Source organism: Hypomesus transpacificus, chromosome 8 (genome assembly GCF_021917145.1).
Source record: "Hypomesus transpacificus isolate Combined female chromosome 8, fHypTra1, whole genome shotgun sequence".
Taxonomy (NCBI): Eukaryota; Metazoa; Chordata; class Actinopteri; order Osmeriformes; family Osmeridae; genus Hypomesus; species Hypomesus transpacificus.
In genome coordinates, this window is record NC_061067.1 from 4927530 (window position 1) to 4945222 (window position 17693).

Here is a 17693-nt window from a genome sequence, read left to right on the forward strand (position 1 = left end):
AGACACCTTGCGTAAGCAGCAGCCTCTAAGCTTGGTCAACATACTCGTACTCGTACTCGTACTGTAAGTCCTTTCAGCATTGTGAGCAAGTACTGATCATATGCCTACAGACACCCAACACACCACATGAATTATATTAGGCTACAGTGGGAGGCTGCAGTGGAAGCTTGCTTAGACACTGGGTCTCTATTCCACTTGAAGCAGCATGCAGGGAAAGTAAAAAGGCCTTCGCTTTTTACAAGAGGCTGGGAGAGAGAAAAAGGAACAGTCATGGAAAACTGATGGTGGTAAAAGTGCCAGAGTTGGCAGTAATTCTGAGAACTGGACACCACTCTGGGCAGGAACAACGCTGTTTATTATGCTGCCTGTTTGGGTCTGGTAATGCGTTTTTTTTCCCCCTCCGGTTCTTCCAAGCAGAAACCTAAGAGATTCAAACTCTGTGACATTAATCCATTGACACTGTGAGGATAATGTTATGTTCTGAAACAGCGAGTGGTTGTCAGGTTGTGTCAATGAAGAAGTAGTAGTATGAATGTGATTCAACCAATACAATATATTTGAATCTTGATAGTTCCATACTTTTCTTCAAACCCATAGAAAGTATGATAGGTTTAGGATATTGGTACAACGGTATTGCTGTTCTACAGCAGTATAGCCCCTTGACTGCTCAGTCCCTGGGGAAAAGTGAGTAGAGCTTTGTATGCCATCTAGTGGTAGTCACACACAACTCTGATAGACATGATAAACAATGGGTTAAAATGTACAAACATTCAATTTATATAAAAATGTAGAAACAGTATTTATTGTCTTTCTGTTGGGTGTATTTTTCTTCCCTATTAAAATCTATGTTCAAGGCCTTGGACTGGAACATGTGTAAGAAACGGAATCTCACAACCCTTGACCCTTTAAGATTTTGCAGCGTTACAGAAAATAAACTCAAAATAAGACATTCACCTGCCAACCTTCTAATCACCGTCTTGTTCTATTTTTAGAGCTGAGTGAGAAGAGCTTTTGAGCCTCAGCTTTACCTCTCCCTCACACCGCTAATGAGATTTACACTTGGCACAAGATGCCGTGTGGGAGACAATGGTGGTGTCTAGACGGGCTAGGAGCCTAGCGCACCGAGACTAGAACTGCAGACCAGACTGACCTAATGAGGACAGTGATTGGCAAGCGGCGTGCTAGACATGTCAAAAGGTGAACTACATTTTTTTCTTTGTGGTGAATCATTTCAACGTATCCAGTATCACATCTATGACATGATTATTTCTCAATCATTTTTTGAATGGGCTCCATAACGTCTTATCTCCATCCCCCTTAAAGCCACCGTTTTTTCCATCTTCAAAACAGGGACCCTGATTGTGGATGTCAACTATCTACTGTTGCCAGCTAAGTACTTCTTAGGCTGATTATCAGAGAAGTGAAAGAAGCAGCAAGACGCAAATTCAGGTTTGTAATGCTCTTTATTGAACACAAGTCAAGAGAGAAACAGTTATACCCAGTTAAATAACAGTTATATATGATGCAGTGATGGAAAAACCGTTTTGGTGTGGGTGCTGCTTCCCTAAGCAGAGCTGAGAGGGCTTAGTTCTTGAAGCCCTTTGACTGGGCGGAGGACCACACCTCCTCTCCGTCCCTCTCCACCACCATGGTCCCGTCATTGCGCAGGTGCAGGTGACACATCTTGAAGCCCCCGGATGCCTGGCTCTTTGTCTGCCACATCATCTTGTTGTCCCTCTTGTACATCACCAGGTTGCAGTCGTCCTGCATGCACAGGCGCCAGGCGTCGCGCTGGCCGGCGGTGTCTGAGTTCCACATGGGCTTCCAGCCGTAGATGATGAAGTTACCGTCCTCCTGGATGAAGAGAAGAAGAGAAGAGAGAGAGAGAGAGAGATAGAGAGAAAGAGAGAGAGAGAAAGAGAGAGAGAGAAAGAGAGAGAAATAGAGAAAGGGTTAATGGTCAAACTTGATTCAAGAACACACAAACAGTCCAGCAGAACTGAACTATTTCACAAGGTTGGTTTCATTGTGACTTTGAAAGGCAGTTTCAAAAATCGTTCAGTTGTTGTCTCAGGCGCCCACCTGGAAGACAGCCTTCCACTCATGGTTGTTGGACATGATGTAGTCTCCCTTGCGGAGCTCATCGAACTTGGACATGTAGTTTCTGCTCATGGTTCTGTGAAGAAAAGAAAGTGGCTGGTTACATTAAGGGTCACACAGGGCACTGCAAACAAATATTTACATTTACCTACACTTACACGTAGCTGCTATAAGAGAAGGGACAGAGAAAGAGAAAAAGAGAGCACATGTGAGAGGGAGTAACAACATACTCACAGGCTGGTTCTGGAGTGGACTTGGAGAGTCTGAAGAATCTGGAGTTCTGGATGGTTATGGAATGGACTTGGAGAGTCTGAAGAATCTGGAGTTCTGGGTGAAGTGTCCTTCATTCAGACTCAGTCAGCTTATATAGCCAGCAGCCAAAGAAAAGACCACTGAGATGTAGAACACGGTCTCTGTAAAGCTATAATCAAATCTGTTACACACAAGTCTACAGAGAATCAATTTGGAGTAGTACACCCAGGCTAATGTAATTTGGAACCCTGGCTATGAAAGAAGCACTAAAATGTTTGGATAGTGCTTGCTTAAAAGATGTGTAAATTGTTATTATGTTTATTGATAGCACATGGTTTGTCTGAAAGAAACTGTGTCCGAGACATTTCAGAGATATTTTCTTCAACACATGATCAAAGATTATATAATCACCTCAAATGAAAAATACATTGTGCTGGAACCTGGACCATTAGGTAATGTATGGACTTCAATCAACCCTAAAACTATTCAAAATGTATATGCTTTGTTAGGAACTGAATGTCCCTTTTACTTTCTCCTCTGCACTTACTACAGTGAAGGTCTTAAATAATTAAGTTTGAGAGACTGATGTCATGGTGTTTCAGGCTATCATTGAAGTGCACCAAATGTACATCTGTGTGTGCAATAATATGCAAAGGAGGGGTGTCCATAAAGATTATAGCACATGTGTTTCTAGTTTGATAAAAATGGCATGCCAAGCAGACAAGGATCCCAAATACTGACACTACTGATGTGCTGCAGCCCTGTCTACAATAAACCTTGATATAATCTGTGATCATTCTGCCATGGTACAGTTATCTGTCCGCATTCTGGTTTGACTGACCTCTTGACTAGAACATTATATTTCAGAGTTTAAAGTAATGTAATTTCACAATGTGATACCATGCACCGTGACTTACAAAGAACACAGGGCACATTACACATCAGATGAAGAAGCTCTCTCAGTGTGAAGGATGGGCTGGTTGTGAAGTCTAATTGTGAAATACAAGTAGCTCCTCATCTCTGCTGGCTCAGTAACAACCGTGTGTCTGTAGATGTTTCAGGGGTATGGCTGGCCATCTTGGCCTGCCGAACATTTTTTCATCAAGGTCCAACAGCAATGGACATTAGTGAGAGGTCACAGAGTTCCAAGTCCTGGTCAACATATCAGCCAATAAAAAAATAGAGTGAAAGAGATTTACTGTAATGTAGCTTTTCTTGTGTTGCAATAAATTACACAAGCTTGTAAAATGAGGCGTTTACTGTAATTAACAAATAACTCTTAAATTAGTAAACCTTATACAGAGTATTACGTAGCAGACTATTAGATGATCCTTCTTACAGTTTTTCATGATTGCTAAAACACATTTCTTGAAACAGTCAAACCATTTTCTCAAAACTGTAAACACAAAACCAAATATTCAAACTCAATTTCCAAAACCTCTGACTCTTCTGGCAAAATCAAACACTCGCCCCTAAACCATGTAACCTGTGCTCAAAATCAAACAATGCTGTCAGATCATAAACACAGCAAATCAATATTTACCTAAATACCATGGAGCAATCATTAGACACAACACATAAAAATGGAGAACATAACATCCAGGCCATGGTGTTATGCACCACTGTTTTGCCAACCGTCTCTGGAGGAGGAGATCCCTAACTGAATTGCTCCTTCCAATTTTTTCTCCTTTTTTTCTCCTTCTCCGTTTTTCTGGGAGTTTTTCCCTGTCTTCTTTGAGGGTTGAGGTCGGCTGGGTGGCAGTTCTATCAACGTATGTGAAGCCCTCTGTGACATTGCTTGTGAAAATGGCTATCCAAATACTGTGCATTTGATTTGGTCTGAAAATATTACAGTAACCATCTCCACTTACGTAGAACTGTCAACAAAGAACAATGAAGTGTGCTGGATCTAGCCTTGAAAACACTCCACACCTATGTCACCACAGGCCAATTCCATTGCCTGTAGGTGATTTACCCTGGTATATGGGTTTCGGTCATAGACCTTTCACTGCCACACAGAGAAAAACTCTTCAATTGGGCTGAGAAAAGTGCTGTATGGTGGAAGGCAAACATTTACAGTAAAACATGCTATTCTTGTATATAGACACCACGGTGAAAGCTGACATTGTCCCAAACCATCATTAGAAACAAGTGTGAACAATTTTGAGTCATTGTGTTTTACAGATGACAACTGTAGTTGTGTTTACTGTTTGCCCCCTGTGTTTACCATTTTGCAGCACAAGTGCATCACAGTGCAAAATGTGTTGAGTGAATGAGAATGTGTTTAGAGTTTTGCCAAAAGAGTGTCTGATTTGACAAATTGGTTTAGTTCACTGAACATTTGATTCAGAGAATGGGGTTTAGTGTTTTAGCAATTGTGAAAAACTGTAAAAGGATTCGATACCTAAGGTACAGCACATGGTTGTGTATTCCAACACATGCAGCTGCATGGAAACAGTGTTCCCATTACTTACTGTGAGACAGTATGGCATGAGTATGTATGAACTTGTTTTAAAGATTTACACATAATTGGTAGGAATGTGTGTGCTTGGCTAAACTTGTTTTATGCCTCAGGCTAAACAATTTTCGGAGTGTGTAAAGGCCCAGGTTATTTCTAGAAGTATGTGAAGTGTCGTTTGTGAATTTGTACCATTCTGAGTTATGCATATTGCTCACGAAGAGTTTATAGAAAAGCATCACCTGTGGCCTATTTCTTGTGTAGGGTGAATTCAGGTAATCTGGGACATTGTGTCATGTGGGGCACCTAAGCTTCAGGGTTTTTCCCCCCCATGCTATGACAATGTCTAGTCCACAGAACTTTTACTCTAGGTTTACCATGGATGTTATGTGACTGAAATCACAAAACCTGAATGGTGTGGTGTGTGTCACAGAAAACAGCAGGGAAACTGGAAGCTCCTATGAGATGCAAAACATGTCACCACACCTATCTATGTTGTTCACATATTGACATGTCTCCCCCACACATGAAAAGAAACAGAACAAGCAACGGTTTCAGTGACAGCTGTAGTTTATTGTTTGAAAAATCATTTGGCGGTTTTTACTTTTGTCCGCGGGACATGGCAGAAGACCACACTTCCTCGCCGTCCTTCTCGATCACCATGGTGCCGTCATCCCTGAGCCAGAGGCGACACATCCGGCCTCCGTTGGATGTGTGGGTGTTGGTGTGCCACATGGCCTTGTCGTCCCTCTTGTACATCACCAGGTTGCAGTCGTCCTGCATGCACAGGCGCCAGGCGTCGCGCTGGCCGGCGGTGTCTGAGTTCCACATGGACTTCCAGCCGTAGATGATGAAGTTACCGTCCTCCTGGATGAAGAGAAGAAGAGAAGAGAGAGAGAGAGTTGGAGGAAGGACAGAACATTTTCATCAAAAGTCTGTCTGGTAGATCAGGGCTACATATTGGACAGCCCTTTTTACAAGCAATGACACAGAGGGCTTCACACATGCCCAAATAATTGAATTTACACCAACCTGAACCCTTGTCCTCATCCACCTTAACCAACCTAAACCAACACCCATTCTAAGTTTGCAAACAGAACTCATCATTTGATAATGATAGCTGTCCACATCTGTCTGTCTCACCTGAAACACTGCCTTATATTCTTTGTTGTTGGACCACAGGTAGTCCCCCTTGCGGAGTTCGTCAAACTTGGACATGTAGTTCCTGCTCATGATTCTGCTCCACAAAGGAAAGACGTTTAGAGTTGAAACACAAAGTCGGACATTTGGAAGATCACAGTAAGAATGAACCAGGGTAACTGTTTACAATCAATCTTTTCAGGTCATCTCAATACCTAAAAAACACCTACCCTCCACCATGTGGCAATATGTTGGCCTAGATATTCAATGCAAACAATACAACCTTCCTCTGTCTGCTTCAGAACGAGCCATATGGTTCTGAGGAATCCTCTCTGGCTCCAGTCTTAGGTTAGATAGCACTGATCCTGTATACCACAGATAGACGTACTGACAACACCCACCACTGACAAGGTACTCACAGGCTGTGTGAGGCTGGCTGAGGATGAGAGGTTCAGACAGATGGAGAGTTTCACACCTCCGAGTAAGGACCAGACTGGTTTTATAGCCAGGGATGGAGGGAGGCGACGAGAGAAGACAAAACTGCTCTCTTCCTCTCAGAACAAGATTAAGAATAGAACACAACTCCCTTGTCGGTGGAGCGTTTCATATAGTTTTCTACTTAAAAGTCTCAGATGAGACAAACTAAGTCGAGAGCACATGATGGAGCACACTTGTCACCACACCCACTGTAATGTTATGTATCATGTTATATGTAATCATAGTTACCTAAGCAAAGACCAGAGAGTTGGAACCTCCTTTTAGGACACACATGATCATTCATCTCAAAAAAGCCTCTCCTCAAACTAATCTAATCCAGTACCACTGGTTAAGGTAGCTATAAATGAATCAAACGAGCAGAGCTGAACACACTCAAAGGGATTTATTCCACGTGATCAAATCAAATCAAAATGGATTTGTAAAGCCCTTTTTACAAACAATGTCACAGAGGGCTTCACATACGCCAATATAACTGCCCCTCAACCGCCCTAAACCCTCAAGGAAGACAAGGAAAAACTCCCAGAAAAACTCCCTAGAGGAGAAGAAATTGAAGAAACCTTGGGAGGAGCAATTCAGTGAGAGATCCCCTCTTCCAGAGAAGGTTGATGAAAGAGAGGAGCAGAACACAGGCTAAACATAGTCATACATCAAGGAAGTGTCAATGGGTGTTGAAACACCAAAATCCAGTGTTCAACTTGGGTCAGTTGGTAAATGTCAGTATAAGCAAAGTGATCAGAACTGTTGGCATGGTTTGAATGGGATGTATCAAAACTATAAAGAATGCTATATTTCTTTTTTAAATGGTCTGAATAACTAAAGAGAATGACTGAGAAGGGACTGAGCGTTAAGATGTTGTTCTTAAATCATATCTGGTTCAGTGAGAGTATGGTGTTTTCCGTGAGCAGATGGAAACACAGCAACATTTTCATAACTGTTACCCAATACCAAATGAAGGAGCTGTTCAGCAGAATCCTCCTCTGTCTGATCCACCATCTGACCTTTTACTGAGGTGTGGCATGTCAACTTCACATCATCAGTATGGATTCATCCACTGTAAGGCCAGTAGGTGACGCCACTGAGTTGGAAGCTTCCAATGTCAACTGAGCTTTTCTGTAAGTTCTCTCCATAACGTTCTTACACTCTAAATATTAACAGTAATGGTATGAGAAAATGTTTCAAACAATTGAAACATTTAATGCTAGCACGCATCACATCAAAATATATCATGAGTACTAACTTAGCGGTTGCTCAAGAGTCAAAAGTAATGCAACTTTACACATCAGCACACACAAAATAAAAATAACACAAAAAAATGATAACAGCACAACAAATCTTTGTTTTTAGGTCATTTTATTTCATGCCTTTAGAGTCAGCAGAGTTCCAGATTGTATCTCCGTCCTTCTGCAGGATCAGTTTCCCCTCATCTGTCAGCTGAACACGACACATGTTGCAACTGGTCTTGGAGGTGTTGGTATGCCAAACAGGTGAATCCTTCTTGTTGTACAAGACCAGGTTACAGTCAGCCTGCATGCACAGGCGCTCAGGGCTTAGGCTTCCTGTGTCTGAGGACCAGTAGGGCTTCCAGCCATAGATGACAAAGTTACCATCATCCTGTAAGAGGAGAAAGAGAGAGAGAGAGAGAGAGAGAGAGAGAGAGAGACTTTGACTTTTAAAGATACCTTTATTGGGCAGTTGGAACTACCAGCCAACCAAGCTGTTTCACCACACCAAACCCGTCTTATCAAGACAAAAAAACACTTCACTTACAACTCCCACACAAAAATTAAGACCTCCTCAAACCAAAAAAAAAGGAAAAAGAAAAACCCCAACAAACAAAAAAAACAGAAACAACAAATACCAACAATAAATACAAAACCCCCCTAGAGAGAGAGAGAGAGAGAGAGAGAAAAAGAGAGAGAAAGAGAGAGACAGAGAGAGAGAGAGGGAGGGAGGGAGGGAGGGAGGGAGGGAGGGAGGGAGGGAGGGAGGGAGGGAGGGAGGGAGGGAGGGAGGGAGGGAGGGAGGGGAAAAAAAAGAGAGAGGCAAAGCAGTAGTTTGAGATGAAAAAAACGATGTAGAAAAGACAAAAGAAAAAACTATATATACACGGTTTCGCATATATATTCTGGAGTCATAAGCGTTAAGCATGCACATTTTTCACAATCTTCCTCTAACAAGGATCTAATCTAGAGTGGTTTAGGAAAGTTTTATTGTTAGATACTAACCTGAAACACTGCCTTCCACTCACGGTTGTTAGAGAGAAGGAAGTCTCCTTTAGTCAGCTCATTGTCCTTGGACAGATAGTTTCTGCTCATGATGCTGAACAAGATACAGATCTGTCAATGTAGCATTGTGGTTTTATTTTCTAAATATGCAGAGATCTGTCAAACCTTTGTTGTTACTTGTACATATACAAATGCTAAAATATGTACAGAATATAAACACATTTAATATATACATCAGCATATATTATACCATTCTGATACTTGCATAAATATCAATAACATAAGTAACATTTCCTGTATTCAATGTTTTACATTCAAATGAACAGCTTTATATCTTAATAGTTAAAATGCAATGCAGAGTATCAAACAAGAAACTAGTAACAATTCAATGAATTGGACACAACTTACACTTCGTTGAAGACCTTAACCAGGAACCTAAATGTTCTGAGTGAAGTGTAAACCAGGGTGCACCCTGACTTTTATAGACCAGGCAGGGGTTTGAAAGGATTAGGTTTGAAAGGAAAGAATTAGCATTCAGGGCCATAAGGTACATGTGTTAGCATGCAAGAAGGATGAAGACGAAGACAAAAAATAACTACAGAGGCTCATGTTCATTCACCAGTGATTTAACATAACCGTCTTGTTCAGTATTATAAAAGAACTGCATAGCCAGCAAGTAGAACTTGGCAGAGAATCCGTTTAGAATAAGCAGAACACACCCATAATGAGACACTCTGATTCCTCCTTTTTGTGTTCTTTATTTCTAATGCTCAGTGCAGCTGACATGGTGAATACTTCATGATGGGCCTACACATACAGCGTTAAACAAAGGTACACAGAGTACAGAGAAGATAATACTGATACTAACTGCATTAGAAAATAATAATAACCTTTAATGTTTCATTTGCAAATAAGGGTTAGGGTTAGGGTTAGAGAAGACACAACTGCTCTCTTCCTTTCAGAACAAGATTAAGAATAGAACACAACTCCCTTGTCGGTGGAGCGTTTCATATAGTTTTCTATTTAAAAGTCTCAGATGAGACAAACTAAGGCGAGAGCAGATGACAGAGCACACTTGTCTCCATCACTACATCCACTGTTATGTTATATATTATGTTATATGTAATCATAGTTAAGCAAAGACCAGAGAATTGGAACCTCCTTTGATCATTCATCTCAAAAAAGCCTCTCCTCAAACTAATCTAATCCAGTACCTCTGGTTAATGTTTCTTTAAATGAATCAAACGAGCAGAGCTGAACACACTCAAGAAACAACTCCAGAATCAGAATCAGAAAGGGATTCATTCCACGTGATCAAATCAAATAAAAATGGATTTGTACAGCCCTTTTTACAAGCAATGTCACAGAGGGCTTCACATACGCCAATAGAACTGCCCCTCAACCAACCTAAACCCTCAAGGAAGACAAGGAAAAAATCCCAGAAAAACTCACTAGAGGAGAAAAAATTGAAGAAACCTTGGGAGGAGCAATTCAGTGAGGGATCCCCTCCTCCAGAGACGGTTAGTGAAAGAGAGGAGCAGAACACAGGCTAAACATAATCATACATCAAGGAAGTGTCAATGGGTGTTGAAACACCAAAATCCAGTTTTTAACTTGGGTCAGTTGGTAAATGTCAGTATAAGCAAAGGTAGCCACACGTGATCAGAACTGTTGGCATGGTAACTCCACGTGATCAGATCTGTTGGCATGGTTTGAATGGGATGTATCAAAACTATAAAGAATGCAAAACATTTTTTTTTAATGGTCTGAATAACTAAAGAGAATGACTGAGAAGGGACTGAGCGTTAAGATGTTGTTCTTAAATCATATCTGGTTCAGTGAGAGTATGGTGTTTTCCATGAGCTGATGGAAACACAGCAACATTTTCATAACTGTTACCCAATACCAAATGAATGAGCTGTTCAGTAGAAAAACTCCCTGTCTTCATCAGCAGAATCCTCCTCTGTCTGCCTTTTACTGAAGTGTAGTAGAAGTGTAGACTAGGGTGCGCCCTGACCTTTATAGACCAGGCAGGGGTTTGAAAGGATTAGGTTTGAAAGGAAATAATTTTAATTCAGGGCCATAAGGTACATGTATCCACATGCAAGAAGGATGAAGACGAAGACAAAAAATAAATACAGAGGCTCTTGGTCATTCACCAGTGATTTAACATAACCGTCTTGTCAGTATTATAAAAGAACTGCATAGCCAGCAAATAAAACTTAGCAGAGAATCAGTTTAGAATTAGCAGAACACACCCATAATGAGACACTCTGATTCCTCCTTTTTGTGTTCTTTATTGATAATGCTCAGTGCAGCTGACATGGTGAATACTTCATGATGGGCCTACACGTACAGGGTTAAACAAAGGTACACAGAGTAGAGAGAAGATAATACTGATACTAACTGCATTAGAAAATAATCATAATGTTTCAATTGCAAATAATTGTCAAATATTGATGGGGCTACATTACGTTTTTATTTTGTTCTAAAACCTTTTCAAATGTGTGTGTATTTGACCTAATTAAAATAGTAAGTAGTATGTGACCCCAGCTTTACTGAGTACACCCACTTCTTGTGAACAACAATGTTTCACTTTTCATCACTGCTAAGATATCCACATATTCAACAACAACAACAACAGAGTACAAACAAAATCATATTAGGAAGCGTATGGCGTTATCATGAGCGCTGGGAATCAATGAGAAGGCTCCAGTCATCATGCCCTGCTTGCAAGCAGAGTGGGGGCTCCGCTGCTATAACTCATCCTGTCGCAGTGACTCTGTCTTTTATCACGAAAATCCTGAAACGAAACAAAATAGCTGATTTATGACTCAGGAAAAATGACTATGGGAGATCATTCGACAAGACAAAGAGTACAGCAACAAAGAGGACCACCTGAATGAATGCTTGCTTTGAACTCTTCATTATTAATCTTCAATTACATTTCAATTGCAACTTATTTAAAGTGAAAGGAGACAATAGGAGGAGGAGAGGAGAACAAGAACCCTAGAGTAGAATACTATACAAACTCTTACATTCTAAAAACTTCTACTCATCCTTATGAGACTAGAGCGTTGCATATATGAGTGTTCTCACGGGTCTGTGCGAGCATTTCATATGTACGTTTTCAGTAGTATGAATGTGATGAATGCGTGTTCCTAAACAGCCCCTAATAGAATACAAGGTGTCTACCTACCTGTGTGACAGCTGGTTTGTGGAGACAACTGATGTAAGGCTTGGGGTCTTTCTCTATGTTGTTGTCGATTGTTTTGCAGCAAACCACACAGTCCATCAGTGGCTGTAACACAACATGACACGAACTATGACCTATTTCGCTATGCTAGATAAGAAAAGTAGGCGGTGATAAAAATTTAAAAAACACTCACAACACAATCAATAAAGCGAGGGGGGGGGGCGGGGGTGAACTCGCCTGGGGCGCCAAATGTGGTAAACAAGGCGCAGATAAGAGAGGTGTTTCACTTACCCGATCATTCCTGAACTGGCAGCCATTTGGGTTCGTTGTGCCTTTGGAACACTTGGTCGGTTTCAGGTAGAAGTTATGGTAGAGATATCTAGCATTGAAGCCAGTCTAAAAAACACAATGCGACTTTAGTTTCAGCTTCATCCACACTAAAATGTGTGACCTGTTAGGACATCTTTCAATATTTAACAATTGAAATCAACTATACAGGCATCATCTTAAACTACTCCATAACGACCTACAGTGTGTGACGATGTAGATTAAAGTTCCTATCCATTATGTAATTTTTCATATACAAAATATACAGCATTGCTTTACCTCGAACTCTGACTTAACGATGGTCTTGAAGTAAAGAAAATGGTGTTGGACAGCATGATGAGAGTTCAATTGCTGCAGCGCGAGGTCCACTCCTCTCCTGTAGCCGTCTGGCAGCCTGTTGTAGGCCTCTTGAGCCTCGGTGGAGCTCAGCAGGATTCCAGCAGTGACCAGCAGCAGCAGCTCTACCAGGGACACAGCCATCTTCCTCTGTATGTCTGGACTGAACAGATGGACTGATGAAACGCAGATTTACAGTTGTCTGTGGAACTTCCCTTATACCCCTTGACTCAATACGAATGAGTCTCGACATGAGTATTAATCAGATTCTTGCAATGAGGCCAAGTAAATATTTATACAGCCAAAAGGGGATGTGGTGTTTTGCCTCTCACAAGGAACCGAAAGTGAGATGGTGCAACTAGTATTTTGATGTAGCTCCTTTAGTTGCTTTCCTTTCAATTCAACCATTTAATATAAATGTCAACAGCAGATCTGTCAGTGTTTTCCTGAAAATAATTAATCAATGAGATTCATCTTTGACTAATAAAACACGTTTATTGAACATAGTGCACTACACTTTGTTAAATTTATCAAAAAAACAATACACAGTCGACAGACTAACTACAAAACAGGGTTGAGCTCATATTGCAAGTATGTACTTGATAATGTAACACAGAGTACAATAAAACCACAGTCTCTACCCACTAACCAGATTTAATGAATCCAAGTGTAAAATGAGGTCAGTATGAGGAGCATAATCTGAGCAATACAAGCATTGCATGGGACATTCATATCTTTAAACACTGTTTGGTAATCAATACTTGGGTGCACTTGTTTTGTACTGCCAGGCCCAGGTGTCAACTATGAGGGGAAATCCAGCTCACTCTTTTAAACACTTGTATGTAGTTGAACTCTGTTTAATGACCCTATTATGGTTCCATTTGAAAGGGCTATAAGGTGGTCAGTGTGTGTTTATTCAGTTCCTTTAACGGTCAGAAGTGTGGGGGCTCCATTGGTGTAGGCCATGTTGTTACAGTGCTCCACCCTGGATGTCTTCATATCCTTGGATGTAAGAGAGGAAGGGTTTATCTTTCACATGTTTCAACATAGCTCAATTTACATCCTCTACGTTGGATATTTTGTGATCTTTTAATGACGGTATTAACTCACAACGTCATGTGTAATGTTGTGTCGTAGGTGTTAAACTACCAGGCACACATGTAGACCTACCTCTGTGAGAGCTGGTTTGTGGACACAGTGAATATAGGGTTTGGGGTCTTTTTCAATTTCTCCGGCAAATGTTTTATAGCACACTGCACAGTCGATCAAAGGCTGAAAAGAATCACTCACTTTTACACTTCTGAAGCATTCTGGCAGCCAGCAAACGATTTCTTCTGGATTTATAGCATTTTTCCAACTCTAAAATCTGGTGACCTGATGTTTGAGAGCTGGGTCTATCGTCAGCCACATGTACTTACTCTGTCGTTCCTAAACTGGCACTGCTTGGAACTAGTTGTTCCTTTTGGACACTTTGTGGCTTTCAGATAGAAGTTGTGATAGATGTAACTCACATCGAATCCAGGCTGGAGAAAGACAGAAAAACAAGCACATCTCATCATTCCTCTTACAAACCCACAGTGCAGTGCCAGAACAGTTACATGAACTACATTCCTCGAGTTTCAGTACTGAAATGTTCCATTGTTTACTTTTGGCAAGGGGTCTCCAAAAAGACTGTGTAAACACTAGCTAACTGTCAGTAGAGACAAACCTCTGGGCACTGTAGAGGTATCAGTGGTTAGAGACAAACCTTTTCAGCACCCAGCAGAGACAGACCATACAGTACCTCAATGTTGGATTTGAGGAGACTCTTGAAGTAATTAAAATGGTGTTGGACTCCATCGAAAGAGTTCAGTTGTTTCAGCGCCAGGTCCACTCCTCTCCTGTAGCCGTCTGGCAGCCTGTTGTAGGCCTCTTGAGCCTCGGTGGAGCTCAGCAGGATTCCAGCAGTGACCAGCAGCAGCAGCTGTACCAGGGAGGCCGCCATCTTCCTCTCTGTCTGTCTGGAGCACACAGAGTGGATCTTTCAGAATCCCACCCACTCCACACCCCCTGGCAAAACATTAACTAGAGACAAACAGTCTTGTCAGCAGTCAAGTAGACAGACGATGTTTGTCTTTCTTGTTTTTTGGCCTGTTGAGGGGTTTCACAACACTGAGGACATTGTACTATTTTTGCTTAAGCTTTGATCCCTTTTTTTTTTTATTAGATTTTTATTAAGATTCAACACTGCCATTTTTTATTGACTAGATGTAATCAAAATGTAGGTAGAAAATCACAACAAAGATGATGTTAAATAGAAAATTATCTTTATTTGCCATTGATATTTGAACTATGTACAAGGAACATTTGAATTGCTTTTCAAATGGAACTCCAGTTTAGTGTGCTGTGTCGGTGTTTCAGTCAGGCTCTGTAGCATTGGACACAGTCGAGAAGACTGGATTCCCTCCCTCCATCCATCCATCTTTCTATCCATCATACACAGCCAAATACTCAAATATTCATTCCACACATCCACTCCTCCTCCCCAAATCCCCCTTCCTGCTCTTATCTGACAATGGTCACGATAAACAAGTTTAACACAGTCCTTCTACACCCAGATCACAGGTGATAACGCCATTCCTGGTACAAACAGGAGACAGAGTGGCATCTTAAAAAAAAAAAAAATGCAAACCCTACTGAGTGTTATTCTACAGGCAGATAGTACAGATAAAGCACACACAGTAACGTATGACACTAACCCTACTGAGTGTTATTCTACAGACAGACAGTACAGATAGAGCAGAGACAGTAACGTATGAGAGTAACCCTACTGAGTGTTATTCTTCAGGCAGATAGTACAGATAAAGCACACACAGTAACGTATGACACTAACCCTAGTGAGTGTTATTCTACAGACAGACAGTACAGATAGAGCAGAGACAGTAACGTACGAGACAAAGCAGTTCGACGCAGCATCACTCAAACGCACACATCTAAAGTTGACCTCTGATTGGAGGCAGAAGTGTATCTGGTCACACGTGTCACACACGTGTGACCAGTGGCACTTGAGATTGCCTGTAAAGCACAACCCACAGGCACATTGACATGACAGAGACCAGGCAACATGGAGGGAGGGGGCTGGAAGGTGAAAGAGAAACACACAGAGGGGGGGGGGGAAGGGATGTCTCTTGTCCAGTATTCAAACAGTAAAAACTGTTTAGTCAGGTCAAATTTGTACATTCATAAACAGATTCTCCAGCCTTGTATATTCATAAAATAATACATTTCAACAACCTAAATTCTGTCATATGGGTAATGCACAATGAGATTGTCTACATAGAATTATTTTCAACTTGGTCGACATGGACATGATTGATCTGTTTACAAGTAATGTTCTACTACACATGGTTTCTAACCAACAGGTATCAATAATTATCCATAAAATGTAGCGAGATAAATAAAACAATTAGCTTATGATAAAATGTGGAATGTCGCAAGAAAAAAAAATGAAGCTATAGGCTAAACCCAACAGCCTACCTCACATAAAACAAAGGTGAGATGAAAGGTGAGATGAAAGGTGAGATTCTTTGCCAAACTGACGTTTGGCAAAGAATAAAACTGAACACTGCACATGAAAAGAATCAAATAAATTAGTGCTCTCCCCAACAAACAGAGTAATTGAACAGTGTTTTGACCTTCATAGGGATTCAGTAGGAGATGGCATGCGTCTACTGAAGTGACAAACCGCACAACACTAGAAAAAATATGACAGGTCAATGTGGCAATGGATCACTTTGACTAGTGTGTAATTTGCTTTTGAGATGTACTACACAAGAGGGAAGCTACAAGTGTACCTGCAGCTGACCATAGCCTTGACCTTAGGGCACTTCAGGAACCATTTAAAGAATCTTCAATGTATCAGTATGGGAAAAGAATAAACCCCTGGAACAATTGAATTGCACTTCTGAAAGCAATGGGTACAACAATTTATTAGTTTCATAGGCTTGCACTCTGCTGGTGAGATTCAGTCTATGCAAGTAACAGCCAAGCATGCAATTGGGCTCTATTGAAGGAAGGTGAATTCAAAACAGGCGTGCTTGAAACTCAATTAAAAAAAGAAGAGGTTTCCACTTTGTAATTGATAGATGTACATATATAAAACAATCCTAACTTTTGACATTTTCATGGGGCCATGAAAACATTTTCATGAAGTCACACAAAAAACGATTATATCTATACTTAAATGATTTAATGTGAAATGACCCACTTCGGTGTCATTTAAAAAGTGCGGAGAGCGTAGATTTGCACTTGACTGAGCAGCATTCTAAAACAAGACAGACAGAGGGAATGTCTCCCAGCACAGCTATTGATTCCTTTATAAGGCGCTTGGTGAACTCAAACAAGTACACAAATAAAGCAACAGACATGAAAAGCTCAATATGTTAAATATATTGAATCCAGGAATGTACCCCACATATTCCTCCACATATTCAATGTGAATCAGAGCAACCTTTCAGGGTTGAAAACTACAAACCATACACTGTTATCAGAATCGACTTGGACCTTGCTATCCCCATAGCCTTCAGATATGACGGGAGATTGTCCTCCCCTGAAATGTTAAGAATGGCTAACCTACTCAAATATTTGATTATATAACTTAACATTGCAAATCTTCCAATGGAGAATTGCTGTTTGTGTTGGTCTTTTCTGTTTCAACCTGTGTGCCCCAAAGTGCTGTTTGTTATGTTAGGAGTCCAGAGGATTGGGATGCGCATGGTGCACCCCCATCGCCCAGAGCAGTGAACCCATCCTGCTTTTGTCTTGAAGCAGAACCAAACCCAGGTCATGTGACTGCAACAGCGAATAAGCTTGTTGGGTGTGCTGAGTAATGCAATCCCCCCTTCTGATATTGATATGACAGCAATGGAGGCAAGGGGCCAACAAAACCATACAGAGGAGGGTCAGATTCCAGGGGTGGTGTATCTTGTTCTGGGGGCAGCTGTTAGTTCTGTGCTGGTCATTGGCTGGTAGTGTTGGCAGGTAGGTGTGGCCACTAAGGAAAGGATATGCTTGGTTCAGGGGCGGGTCACACAGGCATGTGCATCTCTGTGTACTCGTCCTGGCCCTCCCTCTCATCGAAGGTGGGCTCAGCCTCGTCTGCATCCAGCTGGAAGAACAGAGC

At 41.2% G+C, this 17693-nt stretch overlaps 4 protein-coding genes across 9 annotated transcripts in view; all 4 read right to left on the minus strand.

The window, feature by feature from the left end:
- Positions 1 to 1444: 1444 nt before the first annotated feature.
- Positions 1445 to 2468, minus strand: LOC124470494 (mannose-specific lectin-like). The gene is made up of 3 exons (XM_047024410.1): positions 2335 to 2468; positions 2083 to 2176; positions 1445 to 1854 (listed from the first exon to the last, which is right to left on the minus strand). Exons 1-3 carry the CDS (start codon positions 2445 to 2447, stop codon positions 1585 to 1587), a joined length of 477 nt encoding a protein of 158 aa, XP_046880366.1. The 5' UTR covers positions 2448 to 2468; the 3' UTR covers positions 1445 to 1584.
- A 2894-nt stretch (positions 2469 to 5362) lies between these two features.
- LOC124470498 (mannose-specific lectin-like) lies at positions 5363 to 6462 on the minus strand. 2 transcript variants are annotated; one of them, XM_047024415.1, is made up of 3 exons: positions 6370 to 6462; positions 5954 to 6047; positions 5363 to 5677 (listed from the first exon to the last, which is right to left on the minus strand). In XM_047024415.1, exons 2-3 carry the CDS (start codon positions 6041 to 6043, stop codon positions 5411 to 5413), a joined length of 357 nt encoding a protein of 118 aa, XP_046880371.1. In that variant the 5' UTR covers positions 6044 to 6047; positions 6370 to 6462; the 3' UTR covers positions 5363 to 5410. The 2 variants fall into 2 exon arrangements, with proteins under 2 accessions (XP_046880371.1, XP_046880372.1); XM_047024416.1 differs by having other exon boundaries at positions 6352 to 6420.
- A 1319-nt stretch (positions 6463 to 7781) lies between these two features.
- LOC124470499 (mannose-specific lectin-like) lies at positions 7782 to 9191 on the minus strand. Its single transcript, XM_047024417.1, has 3 exons — positions 9082 to 9191; positions 8674 to 8767; positions 7782 to 8059 (listed from the first exon to the last, which is right to left on the minus strand). The coding sequence occupies exons 2-3, from the start codon at positions 8761 to 8763 to the stop codon at positions 7799 to 7801; spliced, it is 351 nt and encodes a 116-aa protein (XP_046880373.1). The 5' UTR covers positions 8764 to 8767; positions 9082 to 9191; the 3' UTR covers positions 7782 to 7798.
- A 5625-nt stretch (positions 9192 to 14816) lies between these two features.
- Positions 14817 to 17693, minus strand: part of slc4a2b (solute carrier family 4 member 2b) — a 34326-nt gene continuing 31449 nt past the window's right edge. For all 5 annotated transcript variants that reach the window (XM_047024285.1, XM_047024281.1, XM_047024282.1 and 2 more), the window contains one exon: positions 14817 to 17678. In XM_047024285.1, coding sequence (XP_046880241.1) covers positions 17598 to 17678 — 81 coding nt within the window. In that variant the 3' untranslated portion in view covers positions 14817 to 17597. The remainder of the gene's footprint in view (positions 17679 to 17693) is intronic.